General features: G+C 47.2%; 1 protein-coding gene across 5 annotated transcripts in view; it reads left to right on the forward strand.

Moving 5' to 3' along the window:
- The window catches only part of LOC143955550 (uncharacterized), an 89487-nt gene extending 79253 nt beyond the window's left edge, over nt 1–10234 (forward strand). For all 5 annotated transcript variants that reach the window (XM_077465603.1, XM_077465606.1, XM_077465604.1 and 2 more), the window contains one exon: nt 8214–10234. In XM_077465603.1, the coding sequence (XP_077321729.1) occupies nt 8214–9862 (1649 nt within the window). In that variant the 3' untranslated portion in view covers nt 9863–10234. The remainder of the gene's footprint in view (nt 1–8213) is intronic.
- Nucleotides 10235–17914: the final 7680 nt, after the last annotated feature.

A 17914-nucleotide genomic window follows, 5' to 3' on the forward strand; every position in this document is an offset into this window, starting at 1 on the left:
ATACCACATATGTGGGACTTTTTGGGAGCCTAGCCGCGTACGGGGCCCCAAAAACCAAGCACCGCCTTCAGGCTTTCTAAGGGCGTTACAGTTTTGAAGGCCATAAAATGCCAAGATGGCACAAACCCCCCCCCCCCAAATGACCCCATTTTAGAAAGTAGACACCCCTAAATTTAGGGGTACACTAGTGAGACTAGGTAATAAATGGCGGGTGCCCTGAAACTATAAAAAAATAACTAACCAACCAGCGTCACCTGTAACAGTTATATGGTGATCACTGGTGAAAGGGTTAACTAGGGGGCAATCAGGGGGCTTTATGCGGTAGTATATGGGGGTCCCTGGCGCTATAAAAAGCTGCGGCGAACCTAAATACCTACCTGCCTAACTAGCGTCACCTGTGACACTAATACAGCGATCAGAAAAACGATCGCTTATTAGGCTGGGTTCACACTGGAGCGATGCGGGAACGCCACGAATGCGCGGCGGGTTCCCGCATCGCATGCCTCCCGGCGGCAGTTCACACTGCCCTATGCGAACTGCTGGGAGTGTCAGTGAAATGTTAATGACACCCCCAGATCAGTTCGCATATCGCAGTGCGATCTGCAAACTTGGATCGCATGGTGTGAACACCCATGCGATCCGATTCTGCTGCGGACCAAAAAAAGGGTCCCGTGCGAGTTTGCGGCGGGTGCGGCGGGTGCGACACGAATTCAGCCATACTATCTGTATAGCTGAACTCGAATCGCACAGAGATCGGATGTGATTTGCACTGCAGTGCGGTGCGAATCACATCCGTTCTCATAAACCGCTGCAATGTGAACCCAGCCTTAGTGACACTGGCGACGGGGGGTGATCACGGGGTTAAACCTTTATTGGGGGGGTTAGGGGGGTACCTTAGAACTAAAGGGGGCTAACCCTAACTGCCCTAACAGTTATTAGTCACAAATGACACCTGCCGGGTGATCAGGGGGTTAAACCTTTATTAGGTAATAAATGGCGGGTGCCCTGAAACTATAAAAAAATAACTAACCAACCAGCGTCACCTGTAACAGTTATATGGTGATCACTGGTGAAAGGGTTAACTAGGGGGCAATCAGGGGGCTTTATGCGGTAGTATATGGGGGTCCCTAGCGCTATAAAAAGCTGCGGCGAACCTAAATACCTACCTGCCTAACTAGCGTCACCTGTGACACTAATACGGCGATCAGAAAAATGATCGCTTATTAGGCTGGGTTCACACTGGAGCGATGCGGAAACGCCGCGAATCCGCGGCGGGTTCCCGCATCGCATGCCTCCCGGCGGCAGTTCACACTGCCCTATGCGAACTGCTGGGAGTGTCAGTGAAATGTTACTGACACCCCCAGATCAGTTCGCATATCGCAGTGCGATCTGCAAACTCGGATCGCATGGTGTGAACACCCATGCGATCCGATTCTGCTGCGGGCCAAAAAAAGGGTCCCGTGCGAATTTGCGGCGGGTGCGGCGGGTGTGGCGGGTGCGGCGGGTGCGGCGAATGGCTGAACTCGAATCGCACAGAGATCGGATGTGATTTGCACTGCAGTGCGGTGCGAATCACATTCGTTCTCATAAACCGCTGCAATGTGAACCCAGCCTTAGTGACACTGGCGACGGGGGGTGATCACGGGGTTAAACCTTTATTGGGGGGGTTAGGGGGGTACATTAGAACTAAAGGGGGCTAACCCTAACTGCCCTAACAGTTATTACAGTCACAAATGACACCAATGCAAAAAAAAAAAAAAAAAAAATGACATTGGTGTCACTGTGACTGGGGGGGCAGGGGTAATTGGGGGGGTGATCGGGGGGTAAAGGGGGGGTGTGAGTGTGCCTGGCATGTTCTACTGTGTGTGGGATGTGTTGGTGCAACTCACTGATCCGCTCTCCTCCGTGTCGGAACGAAAAATACCGACACGGAGGAGAGAATACATCACTTCCTCTCCTGTGTTTACATTACAGGAGAGGAAGTGATGTCACCGGGGATTTCCATTCGTCGGGAGCGATCGCGAGGGGGTGGCCATGAATGAATGGCCGTCCCCTCGTCCGGGATCGCTCCCGAACGAAAACCGACCGCCGCAGGCACCGGGCGGGGGCCCGATCGGGCCCCCGACCCGCGGGAGGCAAATCACGTACATGTACGTGCTTATGCCTGCCCGTGCCATTCTGCCGACGTACATCGGCGTGAGGCGGTCGGCAAGTGGTTAACACACACTGACCTACCTACACTGACATTAACACACACTGACCTACCTACACTGACATTTACATACACTGACCTACCTACACTGACATTAACGCACACTGACCTACCTACACTGACATTAACACACACTGACCTACCTACACTGACATTAACACACACTGACCTACCTACACTGACATTAACACACACTGACCTACCTACACTGACATTTACATACACTGACTTACCTACACTGAAATTTAACACACACTGACCTACCTACAACTGACCTACCTACAACTGACATTAACCTACACTGACATTAACACACACTGACCTGTCTGAGCCGTGGTGTCACAGCAGCCAGTCCTCAGAGGAGGAGCCGAGGAGGAGAGGAGAGCGGCTCGCCCGAGCGCCAAGCGGGGATGTGGTGCGGCAGCCTCTTTGTAATTCCCGCCTTCTGGAGCCAACAGCGCCTATGATGGACGCCACATGTCCCGCGGTCCCGGCATTGGACCAGTGGGACGTCCATCATAGACGTGCAGGCTCTAGAAGGCGGGACCTGCTCCGGCACTTGGCCGCACTCGGCGGCGCTCGGGATCAGATTGGTCCCGGCGCTCTCGCCTACCCTGCAGAGCTGACACTCGGGGCTATAGAGGGACACATTCGGGGCTTCAGCCCCCCCCCAGCCACCCCCTCCCGACGCCCCTGCCAGCAGGTAATTCAAGGGAATCCCCCCAACCAAATACCTGCTACGAGAGGGCTGGCCACTAGCAGGCGGTGACGAATCCAGAATTCTGGAAGGGTCCGTCAGGGCTGAAATAAAAACAGCCCCAATAAAACACAGTGAACATCTAGGGAAAAAAACAGGTAGTATGTCCTTTCCCCCACCGACTCATACCTTTTGCTGAAGGAATCAGACACTCAGGAATGGCACTGCAGGCTTTACAAGCATCCCAGAGGCTTGCAAGCCGTTTTCCCCTTTTAAAACTGCCGCCATAATGACGTCATCAATTGCGCCATCACAATGCTAGCGCGCATGCGCGAAAACCGCTACACGCACACGCGAACCAAGCCTCGTTTTCGCGCCGGCCTTGCGCATGCGCAGAACAACCGTAACGGTGAACGAGGAAGTAGTTCGGCGGCTGGAATGCAAGGAAATCAGCCGCCCTGCTAGCCAGACACACTGAACAAATGGTATGTGGGGGGCCGGGGACACAGTGGCAAAAGACACAGGACAAACAACTAAACAACAGAAAAAGGGCAGACATCCGAACTCACCACTCCCGCACACGGTCACCAGCCGAAAGGTAAGCCGATGTACATGCCGGACTTCTTGGGGGGGGGGGCGAAATTCACCTGCTAGTAGCTAGGCTAACGACCAGGACGCGGTTTAACCTGTCAGTGATCAGGAATACACTCGGCCGGTCCGCATCGAAGGAGAAAAAAAAGCAAGTCTTCTATGTAAAAAGACACATACTAGGTCCTTTGGAGGACAAAAAAAAAAAAGAACATGGCCTCGGGCAGGGAGCAAAGATTTCTGGGAGTATCGTCCTATAGGGTAATGGAGGCGGGACTAAACCCACACGTTGGCTGCCATGGAGTCTGTCAGGAAATTGTTTTTTTTTTTTTATATATTTAATGATTTCTCTTGCACAGATCTGGTGGAAGTTTGATAGATTCACTTTTAAAAATGTATGTTTTGTGTTCTGCTGTGCACATTGTATAGTTTACCACCACTGCTCTACACTATATGAATTGTATATCTTTGATATGTTTTAACCACTTAAGGACCAGGCCTCTTTTTCAGATTTGGTGTTTACATGTTTAACCACTTGCCGACCAGCGCACGACGATGTACGTCGACAGAATGGCATGGGCAGGCAAATGGGCGTACATGCACATCCCTTTAAATTTGCCGCCCTGCCAAGGGGAGCGCGCCGGCGGCGGCGCGCTCCCGTGCTGGTCGGGACCCCCCGTGAGTCCGGTCGCGGGTCCCGCGGACTCGATCGCCGCGGGCATCCCCGCGATCATCTCACGGAGCGGCCGAATGGAGAAGTGCCGTTGTAAACAACATTTCTCCATTCTGCCTAGCAACTAGTGACGCTGATCTCTGCTCCATGTGATTGGAGAAGAGATCAGTGTTCACTAAATGAAAGCCCAACCCCCCCACAGTTAGACAACCCTAGTAACACTAGTAACACACCCCTAGGAACACTTAAAGCGGAGGTCCACCCTAAAGTGGACCTCCGCTCATCGGAACCCTCCCCCCCTCCGGCGCCACAATTGGCACCTTTCAGGGGGGAGGGGGGTGCAGATACCTGTACAGTACAGGTATCTGCACCCACTTCCGGGATAGCTCTCTGCGGAAAGGGGCGTAGATTACGGCCCTTTCCGCAAGTGCCCGCCCCTTTTCCGCAAGTGCCCCGCTGCCTGCTGGGAAACACACAGATCCCAGAGGCAGCGGGGACCGTCCTTATTGCGCAGCGCAACTCGCGCATGCGCAGTAGGGAACCGGGAAATGAAGCCGAAAGGCTCCATTTCCTGATTCCCATACCCAAGATGGCGGCGGCAGCACCCGACAGACGATCTAGAGATCGGCTTTGGGTGCCGACATCGCGGGCGAGCTGGACAGGTAAGTGTCACTATTTTAAAAGTCAGCAGCTGCAGTATTTGTAGCTGCTGGCTTTAAAAAAAAAAAAAAAACGCGGAGTCCCGGCGGACTCCCGCTTTAACCCCTACACTGCCACCCACTGGTTAATCCCTTCACTGCCAGTGTCATTTACACAGGAATCACTGCATTTATATAGCAGTGATTACTGTATGAATGACAATGGTCCCAAAAATGTCCGATGGGTCCCCCACAATGTCGCAGTCACAATAAAAATCACTGATTGCCGCCATTACTAGTAAAAAAAAAATTAATAAAAAATGATTAATAAAAATGCTATAAAACTATCCCCTATTTTGTAAACGCTATAACTTTTGCGCAAACCAATCAATAATCGCTTATTGCGATTTTTTTTTACCAAAAATATGTAGAAGAATACGTATCGGCCTAAACTGAGGGAAAAAAATGTTTTTTTATATATTTTTGGGGGATATTTATTATAACAAAAAGTAAAAAATAATGCGTTTTTTTCAAAATTGTCGCTCTATTTTTGTTTATAGCGCAAAAAATAAAAACCGCAGGAGGTGATCAAATACCACCAAAAAAAAAGCTCTATTTGTGGGGAAAAAAGGACGTCAATTTTGTTTGGGAGCCACGTCGCACGACCGCGCAAATGTCAGTTAAAGCGACGCAGTGCCGAATCGCAAAAAGCGGTCTGGTCTTTGACCAGCAAATTGGTCCAGTCTGAAAGTGGTTAAAACAGTTTTTTTTTTTTGCTAGAAAATTACTTAGAACCCCCAAACATTTTATATTGTTTTTTTTTTTTCTAACACCCTAGAGAAAAAATTTCACTTTTTTGAATAAAAAAATAAGACAACAGTAAAATTAGCCCAAATTTTTTTTTTATATTGTGAAAGATAATGGTAGGCCGAGTAAATTGATACCCAACATGTCACGCTTCAAAATTGCGCGGAATGGCGTAAAACTTTTAGCCTCCAAAATCTCCATAAGCGTCATTTAAAAAAATTCTACAGGTTGCATTTTTTGAGTTACAGAGGAGGTCTAGGGCTAGACTTATTGCTCTCGCTCTACCGATCGCGGCGATACCTCCACATGTGTGGTTTGACCACCGTTTTCATATGCGGGCGCTGCTCACGTATGCGCTCGCTTCTGTGCGCAAGCTCGTCGTGACGGGGGTGTTTTTAAAAACCTTTTTTTTTTTATTATTATTTATTTTAATTGATTTTATTTATTTTTACACTGTTTTAAAAAAAAAATTAAAAAAAATGGATCACTTTTATTCCTATTACAAGGAATGTAAACATCCCTTGTAATAGAAAAAATCATGACAGGTCCTCTTAAATATGAGATCTGGGGTCAAAAAGTCCTCAGATCTCATATTTGGACTAAAATGCAAAAAAAAAAAAAAAATTACATAAAAAAAAAATATACCTTTAAGAGGTATGGGCGGAAGTGAGGTTTTGACGTCGCTTCTGCCTCCTATGGTATAGAGACGAGTGGGGGGCCATCTTAGCCTCACTCGTCTCCATACCCAGCTAGCAAAAGGACCCGATCGCCTCCGCCGCTACCGACGGCTCCGGTAAGCGGCGGAAGGTGCGGGAGGGCGGCGGGAGGGGGGGGGGTGGCTGCAAATCCGCCGCGGAGACCACCGTTATCGTACAGCCGACCAGCGCCTGAAGAGATGGAGATCTCGGTTGTGGCAGCAGCTGCTGCCGTTACCGAGATATCCCTCTTCAAATTTTGAGCTTTCAGCGCTGTCGCACTTTGAATGACAATTGCGCGGTCATGCTACACTGTACCCAAATTACATTTTTATCATTTTTTTCCCACAAATAGAGCTTTCTTTTGGTGGTATTTGATCACCTCTACGGTTTTTATTTTTTGCTAAACAAATAAAAAAATACCGATTTTTTTTTTTTTTTAAATATGTTTTTTTTGTTTCAGTTTCAAAACTTTGTAAATAAGTATGTTTTCTCCTTCACTGATGGGCACTGATGGGGTTACACTGATGGGCACCGATCAGGTGGCACCAATGAAGTGGCATTGATGAGGTGGCATTGATGGACACTGATATGTGGCACTGATAGGCGGCACTGATGGGTGGCACTGATGGGCGACACGGATGGGCACTGATAGGTGGCACAAATTGCCACTGATAGCTGGCACGGATTGGCATGGATAGGTGGCATGGATGGGTATGGATAGGCAGCACAGATGGGCAGGGATAGGCGGCACAGATGGGCACTGATAGGTGGCACGGATGGGCACTGATAGGCAGCACGGATGGGCACTGATAGGCGGCCTTGTATTATATTATACTGTACTAATGGATGCCAATCAGTGCCAAACAATAATGCATGCCAATCCGTGATGCCCATTGTGGGCACTGATTGGCATCCATTGTGGCATGGACTGGAATCCCTGGTGGTCTAGGGTGGCATACCTTGTCCTGGGCATCCCTGGTGGCGTCCCTGGCGGTCCAGTGTGGGCATCCTCGGGGGGGCTGTGCTGATAATCAATCAGCACAGACCCCCTCCCCCCCGTCAGAGGAGCAGCCGATCGGCTCTCCTCTACTCACGTCTGACAGGGGGGTCTGTGGTGATCGATTATCAGCGCAGCCAACAGGGCATGGATAGGCGGCACAGATGGGCACTGATAGGCGGCACGGATGGGCACTGATAGGCAGCACAGATGGGCATTGTAGTGTACTGTATTGTAGGGATGGATGCCAATCAGTGTCAAACAATAATGCATGGCAGTCAGTGATGCCCATTGTGGGCACTGATTGCTATCCATTATGGGCACTGACTGGCATCCATTGTGGCACTGACTGGAATCCCTGCTGGTCTAGGGTGGCATACTTTGTCCTGGGCATCCCTGGTGGTCTGGTGGCGTCCCTGGTGGTCCAGTGTGGGCATCCTCGGGGGGGGGGGGGCTGCGCTGATAATCGATCAGCACAGACCTCCCCCCTGTCAGAGGAGCAGCCGATCGGCTCTCCTCTACTCGCGTCTGACAGACACGAGTAGAGGAAAAGCTGATCACCGGCTCTTCCTATTTTACACTGTGATCAGCCGTGATTGGACACGGCTGATCACGTGGTAAAGAGTCTCCGTAGTAGTAGTAGTTGCCGGGTGTCAGACTGACACGCCCCGCAACAACGATCGCCGTGATGTGCGCCCCCCGGGTGGCTCAAAATCCTGATCACGTCATATGACGTCCGGTCAGGATTTTTGAAACCCCTTTGCCGCCGTGTACCTGTTATAGGGCGGGGCGGCAAGCGGTTAAAATTGTCTGTTATATTTGCAACCAATCCAATAGATCCATGACTTCTGAATACAAGATGTATGAGAACAGATATGATTTATATTAAATATTGCTTTCCAGCAGATGGACGGTGTTCCTGGAATATAAATACATCGGAGGGACATCTTATTATATCTCCAGATTGTAAGACAGAAGATACTGACATTCCACAATATTCTCCGAAAGTGACCTCTGATTGGTTGGTTAAATCCCACACTATGACATCAGATGTCCATCTGAGATCAATGGATCCTTCAAATCCTGAGGAACCTTCTGAGAAACCCCATACTATGACTCCAGATGTCCATCTAAGTTCTCACAGTGCCGGCAGATCACCAGGTCCATCCAATCCCCAGAGAAGCCGTAAGAGGGTTCACAATGGAGAGCGTTCATTTTCATGTTCAGAGTGCGAGAAATCTTTCATTCGCAAAGATCACCTTGTTAGACACCAGAAAGTTCACACGGGTAAGAATCTCCATGCATGTTCAGAGTGCGGGAAATGTTTTATTGCGAAAGGACTACTTATTGTACACCAGAGAACTCACACAGGTGAGCGTCCTTTTTCATGTCCAGAGTGCGGGAAATCTTTCTATGAAAGGAACGTCCTACGTAGACATCAGAGAATTCACACTACTGTGCGTCCTCATTTATGTTCGGAGTGCGGGAAATGTTTCAATCTCAAAAAAGATCTTATTGAACACCAGAGACGTCACACCGGTGAGCGTCCTTATCCGTGTCCAGAGTGCGGGAAATCTTTCTTTCAGAAAAAAAACCGCGATGAACACCAGAGAATTCACACTGACGTGCATTCTCATTTGTGTTCAGAGTGCGGGAAATGTTTCAATCGCAAAAAACAGCTTATTGAACACCAGAGAAGTCACACCGGTGAGCGTCCTTTCCCTTGTTTAGAGTGTGGGAAATGTTTCTCTCTAAAAGACCAGCTTACTTTACACAAGAGAAGTCACACGGGTGAGCGTCCTTTCCGTTGTTCAGAGTGCGGGAAATCTTTCTCTCAGAAAAAAAACCGTAATGTACACCAGAGAATTCACACAGGTGAGCGTCCTTATTCATGTTCAGAGTGCGGGAAATCTTTCGCTCAGAAAAAAAACCGTGATGAACACCAGAGAATTCACACAGGTGAGCGTCCTTATTCGTGTTCAGAGTGCGGGAAATCTTTCTCTCAGAAAAATGACCTTAATGTACACCAGAGAATTCACACAGGTGAGCGCCCTTTTTCATGTTCAGAGTGCGGGAAATCTTTCATCACAAAAGGATCACTTGTGAAACACCAGAGAGTTCACACAGGTGAGCGTCCTTTCCATTGTTCAGAGTGCAAGAAATCTTTCTCTCACAAAAAAGACCTTGTTGAACACCAGAGAATTCACACAGGTGAGCACCCTCATTCGTGTTCAGAGTGCGGGAAATCTTTCACTCGGTTATCACACCTTGTAAGACACCAGAGCATCCACACAGGTGAGCATCTTCATTCATGTTCAGAGTGTGGGAAATGTTTTCGTGAAAAAGGACAACTTATTGTACACCAGAGAAATCACACAGGTGAGCGTCCATTTTCATGTTCAGAGTGCGGGAAATCTTACATCACAAAAGATTCGCTTTTTAAACACCAAAAGCTTCACACGGGCGAGCGTCCGTATTCGTGTTCAGAGTGCGGGAAATCTTTCGCTCGAAAAGACAACCTTGTTAGACACCAGAGAGTTCACACGGGGTGAACGTCCATATTCATGTTCAGAGTGAGGGAAACCTTTCAATGAAAAGAGAGACCTTTGTAGATGTCAGTTTGAATTCAAGTGAGCATCCTCATTTATGTTCAGAAAGTGTGGGAAATGTTTCAATTGCAAAATAAACAACTTGTTGAACACCAGAAAAACTTCATACTACTGAGAGTCCTTTCCCTTGTTGAGCAAGTGCGGCAAATGTTTCTTTCAGAAAGAAAATCGTATTACACACCAGAGAATACACACGGGTGGACGCCCTTATTCATGTTCAGCGTGTGGGAAATGTTTAATTAGGAAAGAACATCTCCTTATACAACAGAAAATTCACACAGGGGAGTGTGGGTACAATAATTGTACTGTCACCTTGACGTAAAATGCCAGGACAATGAAACTGAACAGCAATTATACACAGTGTAACTACAAGGGAGCTCCCCCTACTCTAATAGCTATTTGCAAGATCTCATTAAAAGCACACAGTCTTTGCTCCGGGAGGTACAAACTGGCACTGGAAGGAGTGCTTTTTGAATATCAGAGAATTCACACGGGTGAGCGTCCTTATTCGTGTTTACAGTGCGGCAAATCCTACAATCGTAAAACAGACACCAGAAAATTCACATGGGTGAGGGTCTTTATTCATGTTCAGAGTGCGGGAAATCTTTCACTTATTAAAAAAAAAGAACTTGTGAGAAACCAGAAAAAGCACACAGGTGAGCACCCTGACTCAGGGTGCGGGAAATGTTTGATTCACAAAGGGGACCTTGTTAGACACCAGAAAATTCATATAGGGGAAGACTCTGATGATGGGACATAGCAAGGGAACAAATGTTACCCCAACGAGCCTCAGATTCTCCTAGGGAGGAGGTCAGATAGAGATGTAGCACTGACCCCCGCAGGAGCTGCTGGATTGATTTGGGCCTGCACTCTCTTAATAAACCCCCACTAACTTGACTCAGTCCCCTTGACACAGCTGTGGTGCAATACAATACAATACACAATACAATATAATATACCTGTATTATCACCTCAGGATCCAATGGCTCCACCTGCTGGGAGAAAGCAATACTCCGCACTATTGAGGTACTTAACCAAAAGAATACTTTACTGTAAATTGTGATAGACAGGGGGTTACAATAATTGTACTGTCACCTTAACATAAAATGACAGGACAATGAAACTGAACAGCAATTATACACAGTGTAACTACAAGGGAGCTCCCCCTACTGTAATAGCTATTTGCGAGATCTCATTAAAAGTACACAGTCTTTGCTCCGGGAGGCACAAACTGGCATGGAACACTTTCAAAAATCCCACTGATCAGGGGGGGGGAGCAGCGCTCCCAGATTTCCATTCTTATTATGTTGCGGCCCAGCTTTCCCATTTTTACCATATACATAAAACGGACAGACCCAGGTACCAAGCACTGACATGCAGCAGGAGACCACACAGCCACGCCTACTCCCCCCCTTCAGGTCCTGTTCAGGGGCAGGGAGAGTAGTAGACGAGGGGAGGGTCGTAGTCTTTTGCTTGACCAGCATAAATGCATATGGGAAATTGCTCAGAAAATGGCTGGGGCAGACTGGGTGCACTCTCATACCCCCCCCCCCCCAAAAAAAAAAGAAGTTAGAGAGAAGTATAGAGGAGACATTGCTGGAACTGGCAGCAGAGGGGGGTCAAAAAGTCCTCACATCTCATATTTGGACTTAAATGCAATAAAAAAAGTTAAAAAATGACATTGAAAAAATATACCTTTAAGAGGTATGGGTGGAAGTGACGCCCTCCTATGGTATAGAGACGGGTGGGGGGCCATCTTAGCCTAACTCGTCTCTATACCCAGCAGCAAGAAGGACCCGATCGCCTCCGCCGCTACCGACAGCTCCGGTAAGCAGGCGGAGGGCGCGAGAGAGCGGCGGGAGGGGGGGTGTGGCACCTCTCCCGCCGCCGATAGCGGTGATCTCGCGGCGAATGCGCCGCAGAGGCCACTGTTGTCACACACACGACCAGCGCCTGAAGAGGTGGTTATCTCGGTTGTGGCAGCAGCTGCTGCCGTTACCGAGATATCCCTCTTCTAAAAAATGGACGTACATCGGCGTGCGCTGGTCGTAAAGTGGTTAAATACCAAGCTTCTCAAAATCTGCGTTGCCCGAGGTGCGCGGACCACCCTTGTACGTTTTATCATTTAACCACTTTCAGACCGGACCATTTTGCTGGTCAAAGACCAGACCACTTTTTGCAATTCGGCACTGCGTCGCTTTAACTGACAATTGCGCGGTCGTGCGACGTGGCTCCCAAACAAAATTGACGTCCTTTTTTTCCCACAAATAGAGCTTTCTTTTGGTGGTATTTGATCACCCCTGCGGTTTTTATTTTTTGCGCTATGAACAAAAATAGAGCGACAATTTTGAAAAAAACGCATTATTTTTTACTTTTTGTTATAATAAATATCCCCCAAAAATATATAAAAAAACATTTTTTTCCCTCAGTTTAGGCCGATACGTATTCTTCTACATATTTTTGGTAAAAAAAATCGCAATAAGCGATTATTGATTGGTTTGCGCAAAAGTTATAGCGTCTACAAAATAGGGATAGTTTTATATCATTTTTATTAATAATTTTTTATTATTTTTTTTTACTAGTAATGGCGGCGATCAGCGATTTTTATTGTGACTGCGACATTGCGGCAGACACATCGGACATTTTTGACACATTTTTGGGACCATTGTCATTTATACAGTAATCACTGCTATATAAATGCAGTGATTCCTGTGTAAATGACACTGGCAGTGAAGGGGTTAACCAGTGGGTGGCAGTGTAGGGGTTAAGTGTTCCTAGGGGTGTGTTACTAACTGTGGGGGGGTTGGGCTTTCATTTAGTGAACACTGATCTCTGCTCCAATCACATGGAGCAGAGATCAGCATCACTAGTTGCTAGGCAGAATGGAGAAATGTTGTTTACACAGCATTTCCTCCATTCGGCCGCTCCATGAGACGATCGTGGGGATGCCCGCGGCGATTGAGTCCGCGGGTCCCGCGACCGGACTCACGGGGGTCCCGACCAGCGCGGGAGCGCGCCGCCGGCGGCGCGCTCCCGATGGCAGGGCGGCATTGAATATTGGACGTACCTGTACGCCAATATGCCTGCCCGTGCCATTCTGTCGACGTACATCGTCGTGCGCTGGTCGGGAAGTGGTTAATATGGACTTGCCCGGATATCCAGGCCTATTGGTCACAGGTCATACAGTTCCTACATGACCACATGGGCTCCCCCCCTACAACTGGATCCTAAAACCTGTTTGTTGGGCTTTTTTTTCGGATGTTCCGACTGACAAGTTCCTTACTGTTTTTTTACAAGAGGCTCTGTTCAGTGCTAGGAAGCTGGTAGCCAAACTATGGATGCGCACTACTCCCCCCACCGTCTAGGCATGGATAGCTGAGGTGAATCTACCACTGCCATTGAAAAAAGTTATAGGGGGGTGCCCCAATAAGTACAACAAGATCTGGGACAGGTGGTTTAATAGCCCCGAAAAACCTACACAGATTAGCCCCACTCAACTTTAAGTTGACCCTCAGATAGGTGATAACTGATGGGTCATACCAGTAGTACCCTACTGGACGTGCAGTCGGAATGGTTAACAACATGCTATGGTCGGGGGAGGACGCAGGGTGCAGTGTGTGGCGAAATAGAAAGTTACTAATACTATGTGCAACCCCTTGGGTGTTGTTAGTCCTGCCTCTTTGTATTCTTTCTTTTCTCCGGTGGATGCAAGTTATTTTCCTGTTGTCGTTTAAGCTTTTAGTTTTACCCTATTCATGGAATAATGTATATTAATAATATAATAATGTAATAATGGAACTTGTATACTGTATGTTACTTGATCTTGTTCATTGTATGATGAGACTGTAAGTTCTGTTACTTTGATTGCCAATAAACTCGTCGTTTATGGTTAAAAAAAAAAAGTCTTGTCTTCTGGTAGCTATGATGGTCTCTTATAAATTGTAATCCAAAGGGTAAAGAAATTAGGATTGATTGAGGAGTGGTCCTGTGACTGTTTGTGTAACTGTTCCAGTGAGTGTTTCCTTAAGTATAGTACAATGCTTAAGATGCAATGACAGTTAGGCCTTATGCCTGCCTAAAGCCAGCCTCTGTGAACTTCTTCTGTAGGACTACAGGTCCCAGCAAACAGTGGCGTAACTAGAACCTTCAGGGCCCCGATGCAAGAAACCATGAAGGGCCCCCCTGAACCCCAGCCAGGGCCCTTCCCTCCGAGTCCAGCGGTGGAACTCCAGGGCGTGGTCACAGGTATGACCTTTCTGAGCCCTGTAGTTCCACCACTGGTATCGGTAGTTTTTATTTATTTATTTTTTTACATTTTTAGGTGCCCCATTGGGGGACTGTCCCTAGGCAGGATTGGGTCCCCGTCCCCAGAATAGATGTGGTCCTTTTCTCCAGGGCAGATGAAGTTACTGCCCCCAGGTGAGAAGGGGTCCCTGTCCCCACGTGAGAAGGGGTCCCTGTCCCCAGGGGGATATGGAGGGGGTATGTAATAGTGTGTGCTAGCTGCCTATGCTGCTGCTGGCCATATGTAGAGGGGGCTGCATGGGCCCCCTGCATCACAAGGCCCAGTTGCGGTCACGACTGCTGCACCCCCTATAGTTACGCCCCTGCCAGCAAACACTTGTCTATGAGTCTGACTAGATGCAAGCGCGTAATGAAACTGTGGGCTGCAACCCATTCACCAACTGGATCTGAAGCTCTGCATAGTGGCTCTGGTCCGGTGCTCTGTGGCTTGCTTCAACGCCGGCCCGGCTCCGTCACCCCGCTGGGTGAACCAGGTCCTCTGATGCACAGACGAGTGTCTCTGGATCTTTCCCAATCCGGTCACTGTGTCTCTCACGCTGTCAGATTGCTCACACAGTCTGTTTGAGTTGCGCTCCGAAATGGCTGTAGGCCGCTCCTTCTGGAGGCCTCCTCACAGGTCCTCACAGGCAGGCCATGCGTCCAGAAGAGACCTAAGATGGCCGCTCGGGGTCTTTTTATGTCCTACCCAGCATGCAGTGCAAGGTCAAATATCAAAGTGAGAGCAAAATTCATAAATACGAACGGATAGCGAAGTTACTCCCTCCACTCCTCTTCTATACATAGAAAATCTTTTTTCACTATTTAATTTTCATCTTTATTTTCAATTTTTACCCAATTAGACTTTCATATCTGATTTGTCACCGCAAGATTTTTTCACATTATGGACTAAATCTCTATTATTACTTATACTTTTTTTCCCAATTCTCTTATCTCTACTTGGGAATTTTTTGAAACCTAACACAGTGTATATATTCGTTGCACTTTTCATTTTTCACTTGTGTTCACAACTGTACAAATTTGAATTTTTTGGTTTTGTTTTATGGTCATTTTATTGAATTTTATTGAATTTGCAAACCAAGGCACTTGGTTACGCCATAACCACAGTCACAGGCACTGAGTATATTTTTTAGAATTTCACTGTTGATTATAGATTGAGTTTAGTAACATAGCATCAATCATTCATCCATTTATCTCAGCTATCTAATTTATTTATTTTATTGTGGAATTCACATTTATATATATTTTATATTTTTTATTCTTATTCTTATTCTTATTTTTATTTTATTTATTAATTTATTAAGCAGCACGCTGGAAAATTTATATTCACTTTTGTATTCACTATTTAATATTGACTGATTCTTAGCACTATATTATTTATTAGGTTTATTGTCTTAGTATATCTTGGTTCATTCAGGATTTTAAGAGTTTAAAATTATTAGCCAGCAAGCTGGAAAATCTGTACATTTTTATGACACCTATATTTAGTGAGTTCAAATATCAAAGTAAATAAACAATCACTTCCTGTAATTAGTTTGATGCTCTGAAAAGTCATCCGAGTCCACTGTCTGTATTTGGCCGCTAGATGGCGCCAAATACTAAGCCATAGAATTGTTCATAGACTTTAATTATAAAGTATTAACATTGCATTAATAAACAAAACCACCAGCGCTACAGAGACAAGTGATGTATTAGCCCTTGTACACATGGTCGGACATTCTGACAACCAAATCCGTTGGATTTTGTCCGACGGATTTTGTCCGAAACTGTTGCATACACACGGTCGGACAAAGTTGTCGGAAAATCCGATCGTTCAGAACGTGGCGATGTTATTTGGGACTACGTTCAGGCTAGTAGCCAATAGTTTTGGTCTAGGAATTTGATCTGAGCATGCGTGGCACTTTGACTGATCGGAATTCTCTACAAACGATCGGACGAAGTCCGATCGGATCATGTTGTCGGAAAATTTTATAGCCCTGCTCTAAAACTTTGTTGGTCGGATATTCCGATGGAAACAGTCTGATGGAGCTCACACACGGTTGGATTATCTGACAACACGGTCCGATGGGACATTTTCCCTTGGAATGTCCGACCGTGTGTACAAGGGCTAATTCTCATAACAGTAAATCGGGGGTATAATAAAAATATTTGAGTTTTTAGGAGTGTGGCTTGACAGATATATACCCATAAAGAATAAATTAAAGGAGCACGGTTCTCATATGAAACGGTATTAAGTCCAATATTTACACACGACAGTCCATGAAAATTGACCATCGGTGGTCAATGGGGAAACAGCACACTTACAGAAAATGACAAAGATTATTGGTTTCGTAAACACATTAAGAGGAGCCGGCAAGAGAAGCTACTGCAAAGGATGGAAAATTTGCCTGAAAATGTAGTGTGGATGGTAGAGGAGATCTGTTGGAGAATGTAGTGTGGATGGTGGAGGAGATCTGTTGGAGAATGTAGTGTGGATGGTAGAGGAGATCTGTTGGAGAATGTAGTGTGGAGGGTGGAGGAGAGCTGTCGGAGAATGTAGTGTGGATGGTGGAGGAGATCTGTCTGAGAATGTAGTGTGGATGGTGGAGGAGATCTGTTGGAGAATGTAGTGTGGATGGTGGAGGAGATCTGTTGGAGAATGTAGTGTGGATGGTAGAGGAGATCTGTTGGAGAATGTAGTGTGGAGGGTGGAGGAGAGCTGTCGGAGAATGTAGTGTGGATGGTGGAGGAGATCTGTCTGAGAATGTAGTGTGGATGGTGGAGGAGATCTGTCGGAGAATGTAGTGTGGATGTTGGAGGAGATCTGTCGGAGAATGTAGTGTGGATGGAGGAGATCTGTCGAAGAATGTAGTGTGGATGTTGGAGGAGATCTGTCGGAGAATGTAGTGTGGATGGTGGAGGAGATCTGTCGGAGAATGTAGTGTGGATGGTGGAGGAGAGATGTCGGAGAATGTAGTGTGGATGGTGGAGGAGATCTGTCGGAGAATGTAGTGTGGATGTTGGAGGAGATCTGTCGGAGAATGTAGTGTAGATGGTGGAGGAGATCTGTCGGAGAATGTAGTGTGGATGGTGGGAGGAGATCTGTTGGAGAATGTAGTGTGGATGGTGGAGGAGATCTGTTGGTGAATGTAGTGTGGATGGTAGAGGAGATCTGTTGGAGAATGTAGTGTGGAGGGTGGAGGAGAGCTGTCGGAGAATGTAGTGTGGATGGTGGAGGAGATCTGTCGGAGAATGTAGTGTGGATGGTGGAGGAGATCTGTCGGAGAATGTAGTGTGGATGTTGGAGGAGATCTGTCGGAGAATGTAGTGTGGATGGAGGAGATCTGTCGAAGAATGTAGTGTGGATGTTGGAGGAGATCTGTCGGAGAATGTAGTGTGGATGGTGGAGGAGATCTGTCGGAGAATGTAGTGTGGATGGTGGAGGAGAGATGTCGGAGAATGTAGTGTGGATGGTGGAGGAGATCTGTCGGAGAATGTAGTGTGGATGGTGGAGGAGATCTGTCGGAGAATGTAGTGTGGATGTTGGAGGAGATCTGTCGGAGAATGTAGTGTAGATGGTGGAGGAGATCTGTCGGAGAATGTAGTGTGGATGGTGGAGGAGAGCTGTCGGAGAATGTAGTGTGGATGGTGGAGGAGAGCTGTCGGAGAATATAGTGTGGATGGTGGAGGAGATCTGTCGGAGAATGTAGTGTG

The sequence above is a fragment of the Lithobates pipiens genome, unplaced genomic scaffold, assembly GCF_037356315.1.
Source record: "Lithobates pipiens isolate NorthernLeopardFrog02 unplaced genomic scaffold, aLitPip1_a1.2 Scaffold_35, whole genome shotgun sequence".
In the NCBI taxonomy this organism is placed as follows: domain Eukaryota; kingdom Metazoa; phylum Chordata; class Amphibia; order Anura; family Ranidae; genus Lithobates; species Lithobates pipiens.